At 47.5% G+C, this 16,281-nt stretch overlaps 1 protein-coding gene across 5 annotated transcripts in view; it reads left to right on the forward strand.

Moving 5' to 3' along the window:
• The window catches only part of TMC5 (transmembrane channel like 5), a 74,764-nt gene that overhangs the window by 40,309 nt on the left and 18,174 nt on the right, over positions 1 to 16,281 (forward strand). For all 5 annotated transcript variants that reach the window (XM_046665369.1, XM_046665364.1, XM_046665366.1 and 2 more), the window contains 7 exons: positions 420 to 519; positions 2,519 to 2,606; positions 3,037 to 3,285; positions 6,284 to 6,435; positions 8,068 to 8,212; positions 9,597 to 9,752; positions 12,128 to 12,279. In XM_046665369.1, coding sequence (XP_046521325.1) covers positions 420 to 519; positions 2,519 to 2,606; positions 3,037 to 3,285; positions 6,284 to 6,435; positions 8,068 to 8,212; positions 9,597 to 9,752; positions 12,128 to 12,279 — 1,042 coding nt within the window. The remainder of the gene's footprint in view (positions 1 to 419; positions 520 to 2,518; positions 2,607 to 3,036; positions 3,286 to 6,283; positions 6,436 to 8,067; positions 8,213 to 9,596; positions 9,753 to 12,127; positions 12,280 to 16,281) is intronic.

A 16,281-nucleotide genomic window follows, 5' to 3' on the forward strand; every position in this document is an offset into this window, starting at 1 on the left:
GGGGGAAGTGCATTCCGGGGTAGGGGGCAGCATATGACAACAGTCAAGAAATGTAAAGAAGGTGTTTGGAGTGTGGAGGGCAAGAGAAATTGATGCAGGAGGTTAAAGAGAAGGAGGACAGTGAGGCTGACCAAACGTGCAGAGTCTTGTTGGTTTTGCTAAACATTTCTTGTCATCGGAAAAAGGAAAACGTTGACTTGGAATTGCACGCAAACATTATCATTTGCTTTGGCTGTGAGGTTAACACCTAGGCATGCAGTCTTGTTTTCATTTGTGACCTTTGGGATCCCTGAGTCTGTATATCCTTTTCTTTTTGTGCTCTTGTGAAAACGTGCTCTAACTTCAGTGCCATATTTTAAAATGCTATTATTCTGTTAAAGGAAAAAGATATGTTAAACGCTGTTTATTTTCTTCTGCAGGACAAAAGTTAATTGCATCTCTGATACCCATGACATCCAGAGACAGAATTAAAGCCATCAGGAGCCAGCCAAGGACCATGGAAGAGAAGAGGAACCTTAGGTATGGACCAAAATCCCTTCTTCTTGCCTTGATTTCATGCAAACCTCAATTTTCTGCTTTTGCCCCATCTCAGAAAGATAAGATATAAATAAACACCAGAGAAGAGACAATCTCCCTACAGGAGAACTCCAAGTAATCTTTGTAAGTGCTTCTCTCTCCTCTCGCCTGGAGCATGAGCTGTGCTTAGCGACCTGCTTCCAAAGATAGAGATGGAAAGGGAGGGAGGGTAAATTTCCAGCGGTGAAGTCTGGCTGATGCTGCCTCGGCCAGGTGATCAAAGTTAGCATCCTCAGAGATACGTGATCAGAAAGACACATGCCCTCTGTGGTACTTCTTCCTAAAACCCCTAGTCCCAGTCTAACCAGAGAAAAAAAAATCAGGCAAATCCCAATTGAGGGGCATTCTACAAAATACCCAACAGTACTCAAAATTGGCAAGGTCATCAAAATTCAGGAAAGTTGGAGAAACTGTTGGAGACTAGAGGATTACAAAGAGACATGACAGCTGAATGCAACGTGGTATCCAGGCTGGAATCCTGGAATGAAAAATGGACATCGGCGGGAAAGCTAGTGAATTCGGAATAGTGTGGCGCTTAGGTAATTGTAGCATACCATCGTGAGTTCCTTAGTTTTGACAAACCGACCATGGAAATGTAAGATGTTCAAGGGGAAAATGGTGAGTAGTAGAGGGGAATTTTCTATACCGTTTTTGCAACTTTTCTGTAAATCTCAAACTATTCTAAAATTAAAAGTTTACCCCCCAAAAAAAAGACCTCAGAAGCTTAACAAGAGTGAGGGCTGTTTTAGCCTTCAGACCTTACATTTACTATTCCTCAGCCTTTTTCTTTTTCTTTTTGCCGTTCATAATAGTTGGTAGAAACTGATAGAGTGGATGCAATGATTGCTAATAAATAATTCCACGATGCAATTGCTCTGAGGTCGCAGAGATACATTTCAAAGTCTGGCAGGGAAGATAGACTGGTCAACAAGTAGCTTATAAATGACAGAAAGAAAATCAGACCAGTTGAAGGCCATTGCAGTGGGAGAACCAGAAGGAGTAATGCAGTTGGCTTGGGCAAAGCAGCGGGGGACATTTGGGCTGAGGCTTGGAAGATGGTGATGCGGGGATGGGCGTTTGGGGTGGACTAATGAGAACCAGAGCAAAGTAGAGGTAATAAGTTCATTGAAAGGGAAAGACGCCAACTGTGGCTAGATCTTTCTGAAAGCACTCTTCTGTTTCAAACGCTGCAAGTCACCAAGTAAGGGCCTTATGATGGCCTAGAAAGACTTTAGGGCAGGATTTCTCAAGCTCAGTGCACCTGGCATTTGGGGCTGGTTCAGTCTGTCGTGGGGCTGTCACTGTAGGGCATTTAGCAGCATCCTTGGCCTCTACCCACTGGATGTCAGTAGCACCGCTCATTCCAGTTTACAACCAAAAAAGTCTCCAGATGTTGGTAAATGTCCCCTGGGGGGCGAAATCTCCCTAGGGAGAGAACCACTGACTTATAGAACCGTCCTCCCCCTCCCCCATGGTTATCGTTCCTACCCTCCTCCCTCCCTGCTTCTCATTCCATTCCAGCCATCCTGGCCTCCTTGGGCTTCACATGGGCTGTTCCCTATGCACCGGGCTTTTCCTCTTCTGTGCCACTAACCCTTCCCCTCTCTTGAGTCTTTGCTCAAATATCTCATTATTTCAAGTTGTAACACGGCCCCCACCCCAGCATTTCTCGTCTCCTGACACTGTTCTGTTTTCCCTTTTTCTTTCCCGTGGTACAAAGCACCTTCGAATATCCTATATCATTTGCCCATTTTCTTATTATATTTATTGTTTATTTTCTTTCTTTCCAACTAGGGTGTCAGCTCCATCAGCCAGGGAAATCGGTCTCTTTATCTCACCACCTGGGACCGTGCCTGGCACATCGTTGGCGCTCGGTACATATTTTGGGAAGGAATGCGTTACAGCATTGGTCACCCTCACTGTCTTCTGCTGCTCCCCACAGGAAAGTGGCTGACAGAGAGAAGAGCAAGCGCTCCCACGGTATCTTTGAGCTCAGCTGCTGCGCGCAGTGTCTGAACTCCATTTCACTGGTGAGTCAGCCTTGATGGCAGTCAGTAAAATGGGCACAGCGTAGGGTGGAAATAGCGAGGTGGCAGAGTGGGGATGAAGGGGGACCCACGGGGAAGAGGAACCACAATTCAGGGCTGTTCATTGAAAGCCGTAGAAACTGGGTCCGTCTAGGTGTGATGGTGCCAGGCCGGCGTGTGAAGGTCCATGAGGCACTGAGTTGTTTGGGTAAATCAGCCCCTGTGCGTGTCACCTTCCACAGCAAACCTGGGACGGTAATAATTGCACTCACTTTTGGGGGTGGTCCTGCCGATTAAAGAGATAATGTTTGCAAACGGTGCCTGGCACATTGGAATGCTCTAGAAACGGTGGCTGGTTTTGCTATTGTAGGACCTGCTCAGTAGCTTTTTATTGAGGGCATGTCAAGCCGCGAGTTTTGTGTCCCAACCCCAGGCATACCGGAGATCCAAAAACAGCCTGTCGGAGCTGCTCAGTTCCGTCAGCCTGTGGCAGAAGACGCTCAAGGTCATCGGAGGCAAGTTTGGAACCAGCGTCCTCTCCTATTTCAACTTTCTGAGGTGGCTTTTGAAGTTCAACATTTTCTCGTTCATCGTGACCTTCAGCTTCATCATAATCCCTCAGTTTACCGTAGCCGAAAAGAACACCCTGCCGTTCACCGGGTTGGAATTTTTCACGGGGGCGGTAAGTTCTCTATGTCCCCCGCAGAATTCACCTGTCGGAAACCCGGGGACATACCTTGCTGGTCACCTTTCCTGATGTCTCAGTTTGCCCGGGAATCAACTGATGGGGACAGTGGATGTTTAAAATCCCCACCCACCAAAGTAACATATGCACAGCATAGCGGAATTTCTGTCTCCAGAGGTAGCCACGTTAATGTTTATGTTGCTGTCCACAATCCTCTTTTCTGCACACAGACGGGACACAGATGTGCATGTACATAAACATCCTTTTCTTTTTTTAAGAGACAAACTCTTCATATATACTGTCTACGACTTGCTTTCTTTCACCTAATATGTGGTGTTCATCTGCCTTTTCTTTCTTTTCAGTTTTTCTTTCTACAAAATACAATGTTCCTTTTGAAAAATTCCTACTGTCAACGCAAATAGTCAACTACCAATCTATAGGTTAGAAACATAAGGTGATGTTGAGCTGAGCCAAGCTGAGGACTAGCCCGGAAGTGCAGTCTCCGCCGGGGAAGAGAGCACTCGAGAAGTGTGGTTTACAGCGTGGTTATCTACCGTTTCAGAACAAACATACATCAGACACGACAGGAATACAGTTTTTTTCCCTCAAAGTCACAAGGAGATGTTTTGCTGCAGTTTAGCGTGTGCACAGCAGGCCAGGTTGGTCCTGGTTTTCTGGAAAGAAAAGCTTGTCTTCCAAGCAGTGCTGGTCTTGGCATCAGAGAATGGGAGGCTCATCCCTGTCTTTAAAGAGGGCATCCTCTGCTTTGGGAAAACATCTGAAGCAGATGGACAGTGTGTGTTTGGCAGGCCAGAAGTCAGGCTGCTCTGGGAAAAACAAGTGTTAGGCTGAGTCAGTTTTAATCCAGAACGGCTTCTCCATATTCCTCAATATGTGAAAACTTCTTCTTCTCCTTCTTTTTTTTTTTGAGGAAGATTAGCCCTGAGCTAACATCTGCCGCCAATCCTCCTCTTTTTTTTTTGCTGAGGAGGACTGGCCCTGAGCTAACATCCGTGCCCATCTTCCTCTACTTTATATGTGGGACGCCTGCCACAGCATGGCTTGCCAAGCGGTGCCATGTCCGCACCCGGGATCCACAGCAGCAAACCCCAGGCCACCAAAGAGGAACATGCACACTTAATCGCTGTGCCACCGGGCTGGCCCTAAAAACTTATTATTCTTATTATTTTCATCACTATTATAGAAGAGAACAAACTAAGAGAAAGTTTGTTGTGCCCTTCATCCCTTGTCGAACTCTCCAGTTTGGAGTGTATCTTTGTCCACCGTTTTTCTTCCTGTACAAACATAGGTAGATACATACATACATGCGCGTATGTATACTTAGGTAGATAGATAGATACACGTTCTTTTAAAAAACTGAAGGAGGGTAGGATATTACAAGTCTTGCTTTGCAACATTTTTTGCTTAACTATGTGTCTTGAGCATCTATATAAATCCACATTATTATCATTTTTAACAGCAATCATAATTTATTTACCCAGCTCCCTATGGAGGCATATAGCTCCTGCCTCGTGAGTTTCCCTTCTAGAAGAGATTTCTACCATTGAGATTCTGTAGACCAGGCTGGGCAGAGTATAGCCTGAGGGCCAAATCTGGCTTGCCACCTGTTGCTGAACAGCCTGCAAACTAAGATGGGTTTCTACATTTTTAAATGGTTGAAAAAAAAATCAAAAGAAGGACAACTTTTTGTGAAACATGAAAACTATAGGAAATTCAAATTTCGGGGTCCATAAATAAGGTTCTTTTGGAACAAGCCTACCCCCACTTGTTTATGTGTCTGTGCTGCTTTCGTGCTACAAGGCAGAGAAGAGTGGCTGTGCAGTGGCGTCCTGGCCTGCCAAGCCAAAGATACGCACCATCTGGCTCTTTACAGACAGTTTGCTGACTTTTGCCATAAAATGTTCCAAGTAAGATTCTTCCGTTCATCTTTTTTATTTCTTTTTCTGTTTAAAATTTTTTCCTTGGGATAGACACATTCAAATGGAATTATTGCATAAATTTCTCCTTAATTTTTTCTTTTTATTATGTATATTTTTATATGTGAAACATTTTATTATGAAAAATTTCAAACCTACAGGAAAATAGAGACTAGGAAAATAAACACCCATATACCTATTATGTAGGTTTTAAACTGTTAACATTTTGCCATATTCTGCCGTATTCTTTTTGGAAGCGTTTTACAGTAATTACGGACACGGGGACATTTCACTCGGAATTTCTTCAACATGCATCTCTGAAAGATAAGGACACTCTCCCGCAATCACTGTACACTGTCACACCGAGCAAAATTAAAAATTAATCTCATCTAAAATCCAAACCACATTCAGAATTTCCCAGTTGTCCCCAAATGTCTCGCATAGCTTGCTTGTTCAGACCAGGATCCCAGGAAGGACACGCTTTGCATTCAGTTGTTTTTTTCTCTGAAGTCTCTAATAATCGAGAATAATCTCCTGAGTCCCAGGGTCCTTTTTTCTTCACATTCACTTGTTGCAGAAATCAGGTCAGTTGTCGTGTAGACGCCAATGTCCTCCCTTCTGGAATTGTCCCATTGTTGCCTCATGATTTCTCTAATTTGTTCCTCCAGGCGCTTCTTCCCTGTAAATTAAAATTTAGACCTACAGGCTTGATTTGTTTCACTTTAAACATGTGTGACCGTAATACTTCGTGGGTGACAGAGGCACGTGATGGCTGGCTCTCCTGCTTTTGGTCTTGCTTCTCTTGGTCACTTGGTCCAGGCGGTGACAGCTGGGTCCCCCATTGTAAAGTTATGTTGGTTTGGGGTTCCTTTCCGACCCCGAGAGCCCGGTGATAAAATGTCCAGATTCTCAGTGCCCTGGCGTGTCTGTTTCCTGGCAAAGTGTCTAAACTCACTGGTCCAAGCGTCTTGCAGACGGAAGAGGTCACCCCCTCTGACCGTAGTCATTTATTGTTTTCTCGAGAGATGCCCTGACCTAGGGCTTCTTGTCCCTTTCAGGGTTATTTCCGGGACACGGTAATGTACTACGGCTTTTACACCAACTCCACGATCCAGCACGGGAAGGGCGGGGCATCCTACAACATGCAGCTGGCCTACATCTTCACCATCGGGGTGTGTTTGATCATCTGCTTCTTCAGTTTGCTGTTCAGGTACGGGGCGTCTGCCTTTCCTGATTCTAAGCTCTTCTTAGATTTAGGCAAAATTCGAGAGATCCAAAGGTTCCCCAGGAAACAGTTTCTCTGTGGTGTCGACTTTTCTATTGCTGTCTGATCATGCCTAAAAGCGTGAAATATAAGTTTGGATGGAGGAAGAGAGGTTTGGGTGTTCTTCTAAAGAAATCGGTCAGTCTGAAAATAAGGACGTAATGATTCACGTCTTTATGTGGATGGACAACGGTCAACTGACAATTGTCAAGCCTCTGTATTAATTTACAAGGTCTTCCATAGCAAAGTATCACAGACCAGAGGGCTCAGACCACAGACATTTATTTTCTCAAGTTCTGGAGGCTGGAAGGCCAAGATCAAGGTGTTAGTTTCTTCTGAGGCCTCCCTCCCTGGTTTGTCGACGGCCGTCTTCTCCCTGTGTCCTCACACGGTCTTCCCTCCGGGCATGTCTGAGTCGTGATTTCCTCTTTTTATAAGGACATCAGTCATATTGGATCAGGGCCCACCTTAACGACCTCATTTTAACTTCATTACCTCCGTAAAGACCCTGTCTCCTATTACAGTCATTTTCTGACATCTTGGGGGTTAAAACTTCAACATGTGAATTTTTAGGGCTACAATTCAGTCCGTAACAACCTGGCATAACAAGCCAGCACAAAAGTTCAAAGTGAAATGAGATTTCATTTTGTCCTAGCAAACTAGGAAGTATTTCTTAAGCTGCTAGTACTCAGTGGTGGCATATTTTGGGAAGGTCTTGTGCGTTCTCTTCAGCCTTTTTCACGTGCCAGCCTCAGTGCTGAGTGCTTCCTGGGTCTGATGTCACTGAGTCCTGCTGACGTCCCCATGATGATACAGCCGCCTTACTGCTCTGAGCGCTGCGTTGACTCTTGTGGGGGGCCGAGTAATGCCCCCATGTCCCAAAGATGTCCACATCCTCATCCTGAGAACCTGGGAATCTTGCCTTACCTGGCAAAGGGACTTTGCAGATGTCATTAAGTTCAGGGTCTTAAAATGGGCCAGTGTCATCACCAGGGTCCTTACAGGTGGGAGGCAGGAGGGTCAAAGTCAGAGAGATAGTGGAAGATGCTCCTCTGCTGGCTTTGAAGATAGAAGGGGCCACAACCCAAGGAATGCAGGAGGCCTCTAGAAGCTGGCCAAGGCAAGGCAACAGATTCACTCCCAGAGCCCGCAGAAGGAACACAGCTCTGCCAATTTCTGATTTCTGACCTCCAGTAAGATAAGAAGTGTATGTCGTTTTAAGCCGCTAAGTTTGGGGCAGTGTGTTACAGCAGCCATAGGAGACTAATCCAGCTCTCGTAAGAACTATCAGGTGAGTACTGTTACTATCCCCATTATATAGATGTGGAAACTGAGGCTCAGAACAGCTAAAATGGCCAAGATGCCCCAGCTGGCGAACCAGGATGGTAAGCCAGGCCTGTCACATCCTGAAGCCAGGGCTCTTAACCATCACGCTCCCTCCTGGTCTGTTCCAGAACTTGGGGCCAACTCTCACATGTTGCCTTCCACGTTCATGACAGAACTTTCCTTTGTTCTAACCCCTACATGCCCAGTGCCTGTCCTAGTAACCCTCGCGTGTTTTGGTTTCTGCCTTCCTAGCATGGCGCGGTACTTCCGGAACAATTTCATTAACCCCCACATCTACTCCAGAGGGATCGCTAAACTTATCTTTTGCTGGGACTTCACCGTCACTCATGAGAAAGCTGTCAAGCTGAAACAGAAGAATCTTAGCACCGAGATAAGGGTAAGGCGAGCCTGCTTTCTGTGCCCATTCTCGCAGCCAGGCTTCCTCCTCCCTTCGGGGTGTCTGTAACTGTATTAAAGTAATAATGGGGGCCGGCCCAGTGGCGCAGCGTTTAAGTGTGCACGTTCTGCTTCTTGACGGCCTGGGGTTCCCTGGTTCGGATCCCGGGTGCGGACATGGCACCACTTGGCAAGCCATGCTGTGGTAGGCATCCCACGTATAAAGTAGAGGAAGATGGGCACGGATGTTAGCTCAGGGCCAGTCCTCCTCTGCAAAAAAAAGGAGGAAGATTGGCAGTAGATGTTAGCTCAGGGCTAATCTTCCTCAAAAAAAAAAAAAGTAATAATGAACTGTTTTTTATTGCCCACGAGATTGGCAAAAAAGAACTAAAAATATTCATAATGCCCAGTGCTGGTGACAGTGTGGGGAAATGGACATTTTCACTTGATGTGGTGGCTTGGTTACTGGTAAAGACTTACTAAATACTTTTTGACCTCAGAGTTCCAGGTTTAAAATTTTATCCAGTGGTTTTTGGGGCTGGCCTGGTGGCATGCTGGTTAAGTTCGCGTGGCTCTGCTTTGGCAGCCCGGGGTTCACAGATGCGGATCCCAGGCGCGGACCTAGGACAACTCATTCAGCCATGCTGTGGTGGCGTCCCACGTGAAATAGGGGAAGATGGGCACTGATGTTAGCGCAGGACCAATCTTCCTCAGGCACAAAAAATTTATGCGGTGGTTTTCAACTGTGGTTCAATTTATGCAGTGGTTTTGCCCCTCAGGGGACATGTGGCGATGTCTGGAGATTTTTTTTGGTTGTTACCAAATTGAGGAGTGGGCGCTACTGGCATCTAGCTGGTAGAGGCCAGAGATGTGGCTGAACATCCCGAAATGCACAGGACAGCTGCCGCCACACAGAATTATCTGGCCCCAAACGTTAACAGTGCTGAGGGTGAGAAACCCTGGTCTATAGAAAAAAACTTATGAAAAAGAAAGAGCGGGCGGAATTTACAAGCCAAGGGGCTTTGACAAGAGGACTGCAGACGCTAGCTTCTTCCTTGGTGTAGACACCCAGCCTCGTTCTTCAAGCTCTGCGATCTCAGTGTCCTTTCCCTAGGAGCACGCTTCCAATCTGTTCGTCCTGGCTGTTCCCCTAAGATGGAGAAGGCGTCTGAGGCGGGGATGGGGGTTCTTGGCCCATTTGAGATTTTCCCGCGGGTCTCCCACAATCCATCTTCATGGTGAACTTCCCCTCTATCTCGCCTGTGGATCTGGGGTGGATTTGAGTCTCTGGGAACGGCGAGTATCCACCGGGGTGGTGGTGGTGGGGGTCTTTGCTAGCAGTGGAGGGGGCTCTGTGAGTGAACTTGACTTGCTTGTGTTTACAGGAGAACCTGTCCGAAATCCGTCAGGAGAACGTCAAGTTAACGCTCAATCAGCAGCTGATCCGCTTCTCTGCCCACCTGGCAGCCTGGGTTGTCTCTACCGGGGTGGCCATCGCCTGCTGTGTAGCCGTTTATTACCTGGCTGACAACAACTCCCAGGTAACCAGAAAGCTAGGGGCACCTGGGTCCAGGCAAATGGAGGGGGTGCTGGAGGGGCGCGTGGAGGCGAGCCCGCTGCTCAAACCGGGGTCTGTGGCCAGCAGCATCGGCGTCACCTAGAGGCTTGTTAAATAGGCAGACTCTTGGGTCCCTCCCTCTGCAGACTCAGAATCTGCATCGTCACATTGTCCCAGGTGACGCGTGTGCTCTGGGCTAGTGGAGAAGTAGAAATTTCGGCCGCAGACCTGGGATCAAGTTCTGGTTTCTTCCTTTATTATCACATCCATAATGCCTCCCACAGCCCCCAGCACCGAGTAGACAATAAGTCTTGTGACCTGAGGGATGTTGGTGAGTTATTTCATCTTTCCGAGCCCGGAATTCCTCACCTGGAACATGGTCCTGATTGCACCTGGCTCTGTAGGTGTGTGGTCAGGACCAGAGAAAAGTTATGTGGAGTCTCCCCAGCGCCTGGCTCTGTGGGTGCGGAAGGAATGTTCGTTCTTTTAGTTTTCATGATATAACTGAGTCTAATTTAACTAGGTAGTCTGGGCAAAGTACTGTTTTTCCATAGTTTCATCTTCCTCCTCTGGAAAATGGGGCTCATTGTAGCCAGTTTGCTGACCTCTAGAATCGTGGTGCAGGTTGGTCTGATGGTGTCACTTTCTTTAATGGCTTCCCATTGCCCCCAATATAAAATCTGTCCTCTGTGGCTTGATTGGTAGATCTTTTGTGATCTGACCCCTGCCCACACATCTCTACCTTCAACACCCCACACCACTCACGTCCCACACCAGCAACACTAAATGGCGTGTCCATAGGTCCCTAAACACACCATGCTTTTCCTCATCTCTAGACAGGAAACATGCAGTTCATTCTCCACTCCCCACTTCCCTTCGTGTGGCAAACTGCTCCTCCTCCTCTAGACCCCAGCATGGCTGATGCCTCCTCCAGGAAGCTTTCTCTCACCAACGCCACCCTCACTAAGCTGCGTTAGATGCCCTTGACTCTGCAGGCTGTCCCTGTGCACTTGTCACATGCAGCATTGAAAATGCTTGTTCACACATCTGTTTCTTCAAAAGACTGTAGCCAGGCACCTGGCCAATGCCTGGTACACAGTAGGTGCTCAACCAAACGGATGACCAAGTGGAGGAGCAGCCAGCAAGAAAAAGGGTGTGGGATTATACAAGCCTAAGGATTTGCCCCTAATGATACGAAGGTGTGCCCTGAAAGGGAGAAACCGAGTCACAGTCTTCAGGAGCCTGGCATTGCCTACCTAGGGTGGGAGCTGTGACAGGGCAGCTGTGGTCTGAGTTTCTTCGTCACCCGGCGGGTTTTCTCCACGCCCCCCTGAAGTGATGGAGGGCCCGAGGAGGAGGGGCGGTGGGAGCAGCCCGCTGTTGGAGCACCTGCCGCTTGCCTGGCGGGCTTGGTCACTTGCATGCCTCCCGGGGCCACATTCATTGGCAACTATAGTTTCACCTGAACTGTGCCCTCGGCTGTGTCGTTTAGGGACCAGACCTCACCTGATTTGGTCTCTTTTAATTCTTGCAAGGTCTCTGTGCATTATGTGACAACCTCGCATTATGCAGACAGGGAAAGTGGCTCAGAGGAGCTATGCACCTGACCTAGACCTTGCAGCTCATAATCGCAGGGCGGGGGCAGCATTTGAACCCAGGCTACACTCTGTTGTGAGACATCAGATAAATCAGCTGTCATCCCCCACTCCAAGGATGCTGGCAGAGGGGCAGTCCAGCAGCCTCCCCTCCGAGCCAGACGCCACGGTGGCATCCACATGAAGGAAGGGTACCTCATACTAAGGTGTGGCATGGCTCGCCGAGGCTCCCCTTCCTCCTAGTTGGGTGACCCAGGACAGGCAGCACCTGGTGAAAACGAACAAGGCCGGGCAGGAGAGGGCCGGCGAAATTCCACGGTGATGGGTACCCTTGTGCTGTAGCTTCGCAGACTCAAGCCTTTGCTCCAACAGCCAGGGAGCACATTCTCGTTTCCCAGACCTCTTTGTAAGGAAAGGAGAAGTCACCAAATGGCTGTCTGAGTTCAGGTCCCTGAGTCAGATAGACCTGGCTTCAAATCTGCCACTTCCTGGCTGGGTGACCCTGGGCGAGCGTCTTCACCTCTCTGAGCCTCGGTTTGCCCGTTAGTTAAGTCTGTTGAGACCCACCTGCTGGGCTGCAGGGAGGATAATGGAGTGAGTAACCCTTGGTGCAGGGTGAGCGCTCAATGAACGGTCGCTTCATAGCTACCCCCGGAGGAGCTACTTCTGGGCTCTTTCCATCATGGGGGGTTCTTCCGAGGGAGGCAGAGAGGGGGTCCAGCACGCAGCGGGCGTCTCGCTTCTCTCCCTGCATGCCCTGCAGTTCCTACAGAGCCACAGGAACCCCGGTGCGGTGCTGCTACTGCCTTTCGTCGTGTCCTGCATCAACCTGGCCGTGCCACGCTTCTACTCCATGTTCGGGCTGGTGGAGCGGTATGAGATGCCGAGGCACGAAGTCTATATCCTCCTCATCCGGTAGGTGTGTCGCCTCCGCCGCTAGCCTCCGTCTCTGCGGAGGGAAATGGGGTGGGAGCTAGAAACGGTTACACTCGAGTACCAGAGTTCTGTTTTCCAGAGAGAATTTCAAGAGTACAGTGTGTTCGTGTGATATGGGTTAACAGCCGTAAAATCCAAAGAGCCCTGAGAAGATACAGTGACTGAATACATCCGCCTTTTGCTCAAAGTAAAATTCCCAATTGCTGCCAGCCTGAGGATTAACATAGTTCTCAGTTATGAGATGTACAGATGTGCAGGTTGTGCACTGCACAAAGGTTCCTGGCTGAGTTGTTGTGTAGGGACTGAAATCATCCAGTGTTTGCATGAGTCAGACTTTGAGCTATGATACCCTCTGCATCAGTCAGGGGGAGGAGGTACATTTTTGTAATTCAGCCACCCAAAAGGAGGTGGAGGAAGTGCTTTGGGCCATTCATGGGCTGAGAGGTGGTGCCTTTTTGTGATTTCCACAAAGGCATTATGTGTGCTAGATGACCCTGAGGTTTTCAGAAAAAAAGCATACAACCACCCAAATCGTGTCCTTATTGCTTCTTCTTGGCTGGTTCCCGGACCCGTTCCTGTCTATGGTGGTGTTTATAGTAATAGGGCTGAACAAGGCAAAGGGAGTTTCTTTCTGGATCAGTCCCAGAGCCCTTGCTTTACCATGGCCTCGGGGATCTGACTCCTGGCCAGCTGTGCAACCTCATTTTCCACCCCTCTCCCCCTTCCTCACCAGTACCCCCACTCCCCTGCAGCCTCACTGGCCTTCCAACTGTTCGAAAACATGCCAGCTACATACTTACCTCTGGGCCTTTGCACTGGCCATTCCTTCTTCCTGGGATGCTCTTCCCCCAGATGGCATATCTGTGCTTACATCTATGTTTCTAGTTTCTTTATGCAGATCTCACATGTTTTTGTTACTCTTAAATTTATGACAAGGATATTTAAAAACGCACACACACTTACAAACACATGTATGTTTTAGGTCAGGACCTGACACACTGCAGCCTGCAGACCCAGCCTGCTTCCTGTTTTTATAAATAAAGTTTTATTGCAACACAGCCATGCCTATTCGTGGACATATTGTCTATGCTGCCCTCCTGCTATAGCAGCAGACTTGAGTAGTTGCAATGCAGACTGTGGCCTGTGATGCTGAAAGTATTTACCTTCTGGCCCTTTACAGAAAAAGTTTGCTGATGCCTTTTTTAGATCAGTGTTTAGAGTTAATCTATATATGTATTATTCTCCTGAAGTAAAAAACCTTGGCAAGCCTTCCCTTCTCCCCACCCCACCCCATCGAAAGCCTCCCCTCCCTGGTAGAAACAACTGGGACTTTTTTTATTGTGGTAAATATGTTTATAGATATAATATGCCATTTTAACCACTTTTAAGTGTTCAATTCAGTGGCTTTAAGAGATTCATTTTTTTACCGTATGCATTAACAGTAAGTTTCACTGGCTTCTTTGCTCACCAGTGTTTGCTTACTTACAACTTCCTCTTGTGTCGAAAGAGAAGGCAAGATGTTGTTTTAGGTGGGTCAAGGGATGGTCAAATTTCTCAGTACTTCCGTGTTCAAACGTGTCTTTATTTCGCTTGTCTACTTGAACATGAGTTTGGAGGGCCCCAGACTGTGTTCTGACTACCCTCTTCCAGAGTCTACAGGGGTTGCTCTGAGACTTTCTAACATCCAGTGTGGGCACATAATCCCCCAGCTGCCCTTCCAGATCCTTCCTATTGGCATCTTGAAGCTCCAGGAGTCCCCAGACCTACCTCTGCCTCTGAGGCTGTCTTCCGCCAAATTTGTTTTAAGCTGGTGTTTTCTCCAGCCTTATTTCTCCGTCAACCCCCTTCATCTTTTTATCTTTCTAGCCTTTATTTCTGCTTTCTCTATTCCATAAGTCCCTTTACATTTCTGGTCTGTTCGTGACTTTCTTGTTTTGCGATGCTTGATGGATCCTTCAGCTTCTAACGTTTCTCTCATTTCAATAGAATTCGGATGGAGCAGTGGGAGGCCTGTGTGTCAGCATCCTATTGTGATCCAATCACTTTATTTAATTTGCATTTTTCTGATCACTAGTGTTATAGAACCAGGTTCGTTTTTGCCCACCGCCCAGAAAGCCAGACACTGAGATGACGAGATTGCAGCAGCCAGAGGGTTTACTCACAAGGCAGCCACGTGAGGAAACAGGAGAATGAATCTCAAACCCACCTTCCCAGAAATGGGGACTCAGGGATATTTATGGGGTAGGGGGGGCAAGGTGGTCTGAAATGTGGAGAGGTGATTGGAGGTGAGGAGAGGTGAGGTCACCTCTTGCGATGATCTGCACAAGCGTAGTCAGACTCCATGCCTCTTCATAGGACGCATGCTCACAAAATGGCACATTAGCATGATCTAAGGGTGGAGTTTTTAGCGTCTTGACGTCAAAAGGTAGCTTATCGGACATCTGCATGGACCCAGTTGATGAGTTGGTGGTCTCAACTGGTCTGAAGTGGACAAGGGGTTCTAATTCCTGAAAACAGCTCACACACCCATTACCATGGCAACCCAGGCTCCAGCGAGATGTTATCTAAGGAAGCTAGTGGGAGTCAGATGGCATGTTGCCTAAACAGCACAGTTAACGATGGGCGAGGGAACAGCTAAAAGCTATAATCTGTAAAAGGAAAAGGAACAAGAACTTTAGTTACTAGCTACTTACCCATCAATGGCTAACTGTTTGCTGGTTTCACTAGAGACGTTCATTGTCTTAATATACACTAGCCGTTTGTAATGCTTCACAAAACATTCAAAATCTTCTCCACATGAACAGAAAATGGGGAAAGCTCAGAAATACACAGTCTAATCTATGATAAGCTTTTCTCAGCTTAGAAGAGTGTGATGGCTTTTCTTGGCTGAGAAGAGTGTGTTTTCAAGTACACTGCCATAAAGGTGTATAAATTATGTTCAGACACCAATTCCGACGTGTGAAGGTGATGCGGGCTCAGTGAGCCGAGGAGTCAAAAGAAAGATTTCTTGGACTCTCAAGGTCTGGCAGTAGCGCTCTTTTATTTAGAGCATAGCATGGGGACAGGACCCATGGGCAGTCAGAGCTGCTGCCAACATGGGTTGTGGGTAGGCCTAAATTTAAGGCATAGGTATGTGAGTTATCTCTTTACAAGACAAAGGAAAGAATATGTAAAAAAGTTGTTACAATGGTATCAGTGCAGGTGGGGTCTGGTTATTGGGTGGTCCTATAACATTTAGATAAGAATCAAACCAGATTAAGTAAATGGCTGAAGCCACCACCTTAAATATTATTTTTAGCTAAAGACAAAGGAGGATGTTGGGGATGGAGGGGGGGTGATCATGGGAGATTACCACACAAGTACAGTAAACAAGATGCAGATTGAAGTCCTTGCTTTTGGCATTGATTAAGAGTTTCTAAGATAAGGTCATCCCCCCTTCTTCCCAGTACAAAGAAGGAGACACCTTTACAGATGGAGATTTCCTTTACAATGTAAATGTCTCTTAACAAAGGGGAAGTAAATTCTACTCCTCAGAGCCTCCCTCCCGTCTGCAGTTTTTCAAAGTAACCAGCCTAAAATAATCCTCATCAGACGTTTTGCCACCCCGCCAAGCAATTCCCCAACACGAGGCGAGTGTCCTACCGTTTCACTCAATTCTGATACTGTCTACCTGGAGATTCCACGGGATAAGGGTTCAGTCCTACGAGACTCTTCCCTCTCCCCCATTTCAGCCGCCAATCGCAAGTTCAGGTTGTTACCCATAATCCTGACCGACCGGCTGTAGATGGGAGGGTCCAATGACCCCCTCTTCAGGTTTGATTAATTTGCTAGAGTGGCTCACAGAACTCAGAGTAACAGTTTACTTACTAGATTACCGGGTTATTCTAAGAGGATATAAGTCAGGAACAGCCAGGTGGAAGCGATGCATAGGGCGAGGTGTGGGCAACGGTCATGGAGCTGCCATGATCTCCCCAGGTGCCC

This window comes from Equus quagga, chromosome 7 (genome assembly GCF_021613505.1).
Source record: "Equus quagga isolate Etosha38 chromosome 7, UCLA_HA_Equagga_1.0, whole genome shotgun sequence".
Lineage (NCBI taxonomy): Eukaryota > Metazoa > Chordata > Mammalia > Perissodactyla > Equidae > Equus > Equus quagga.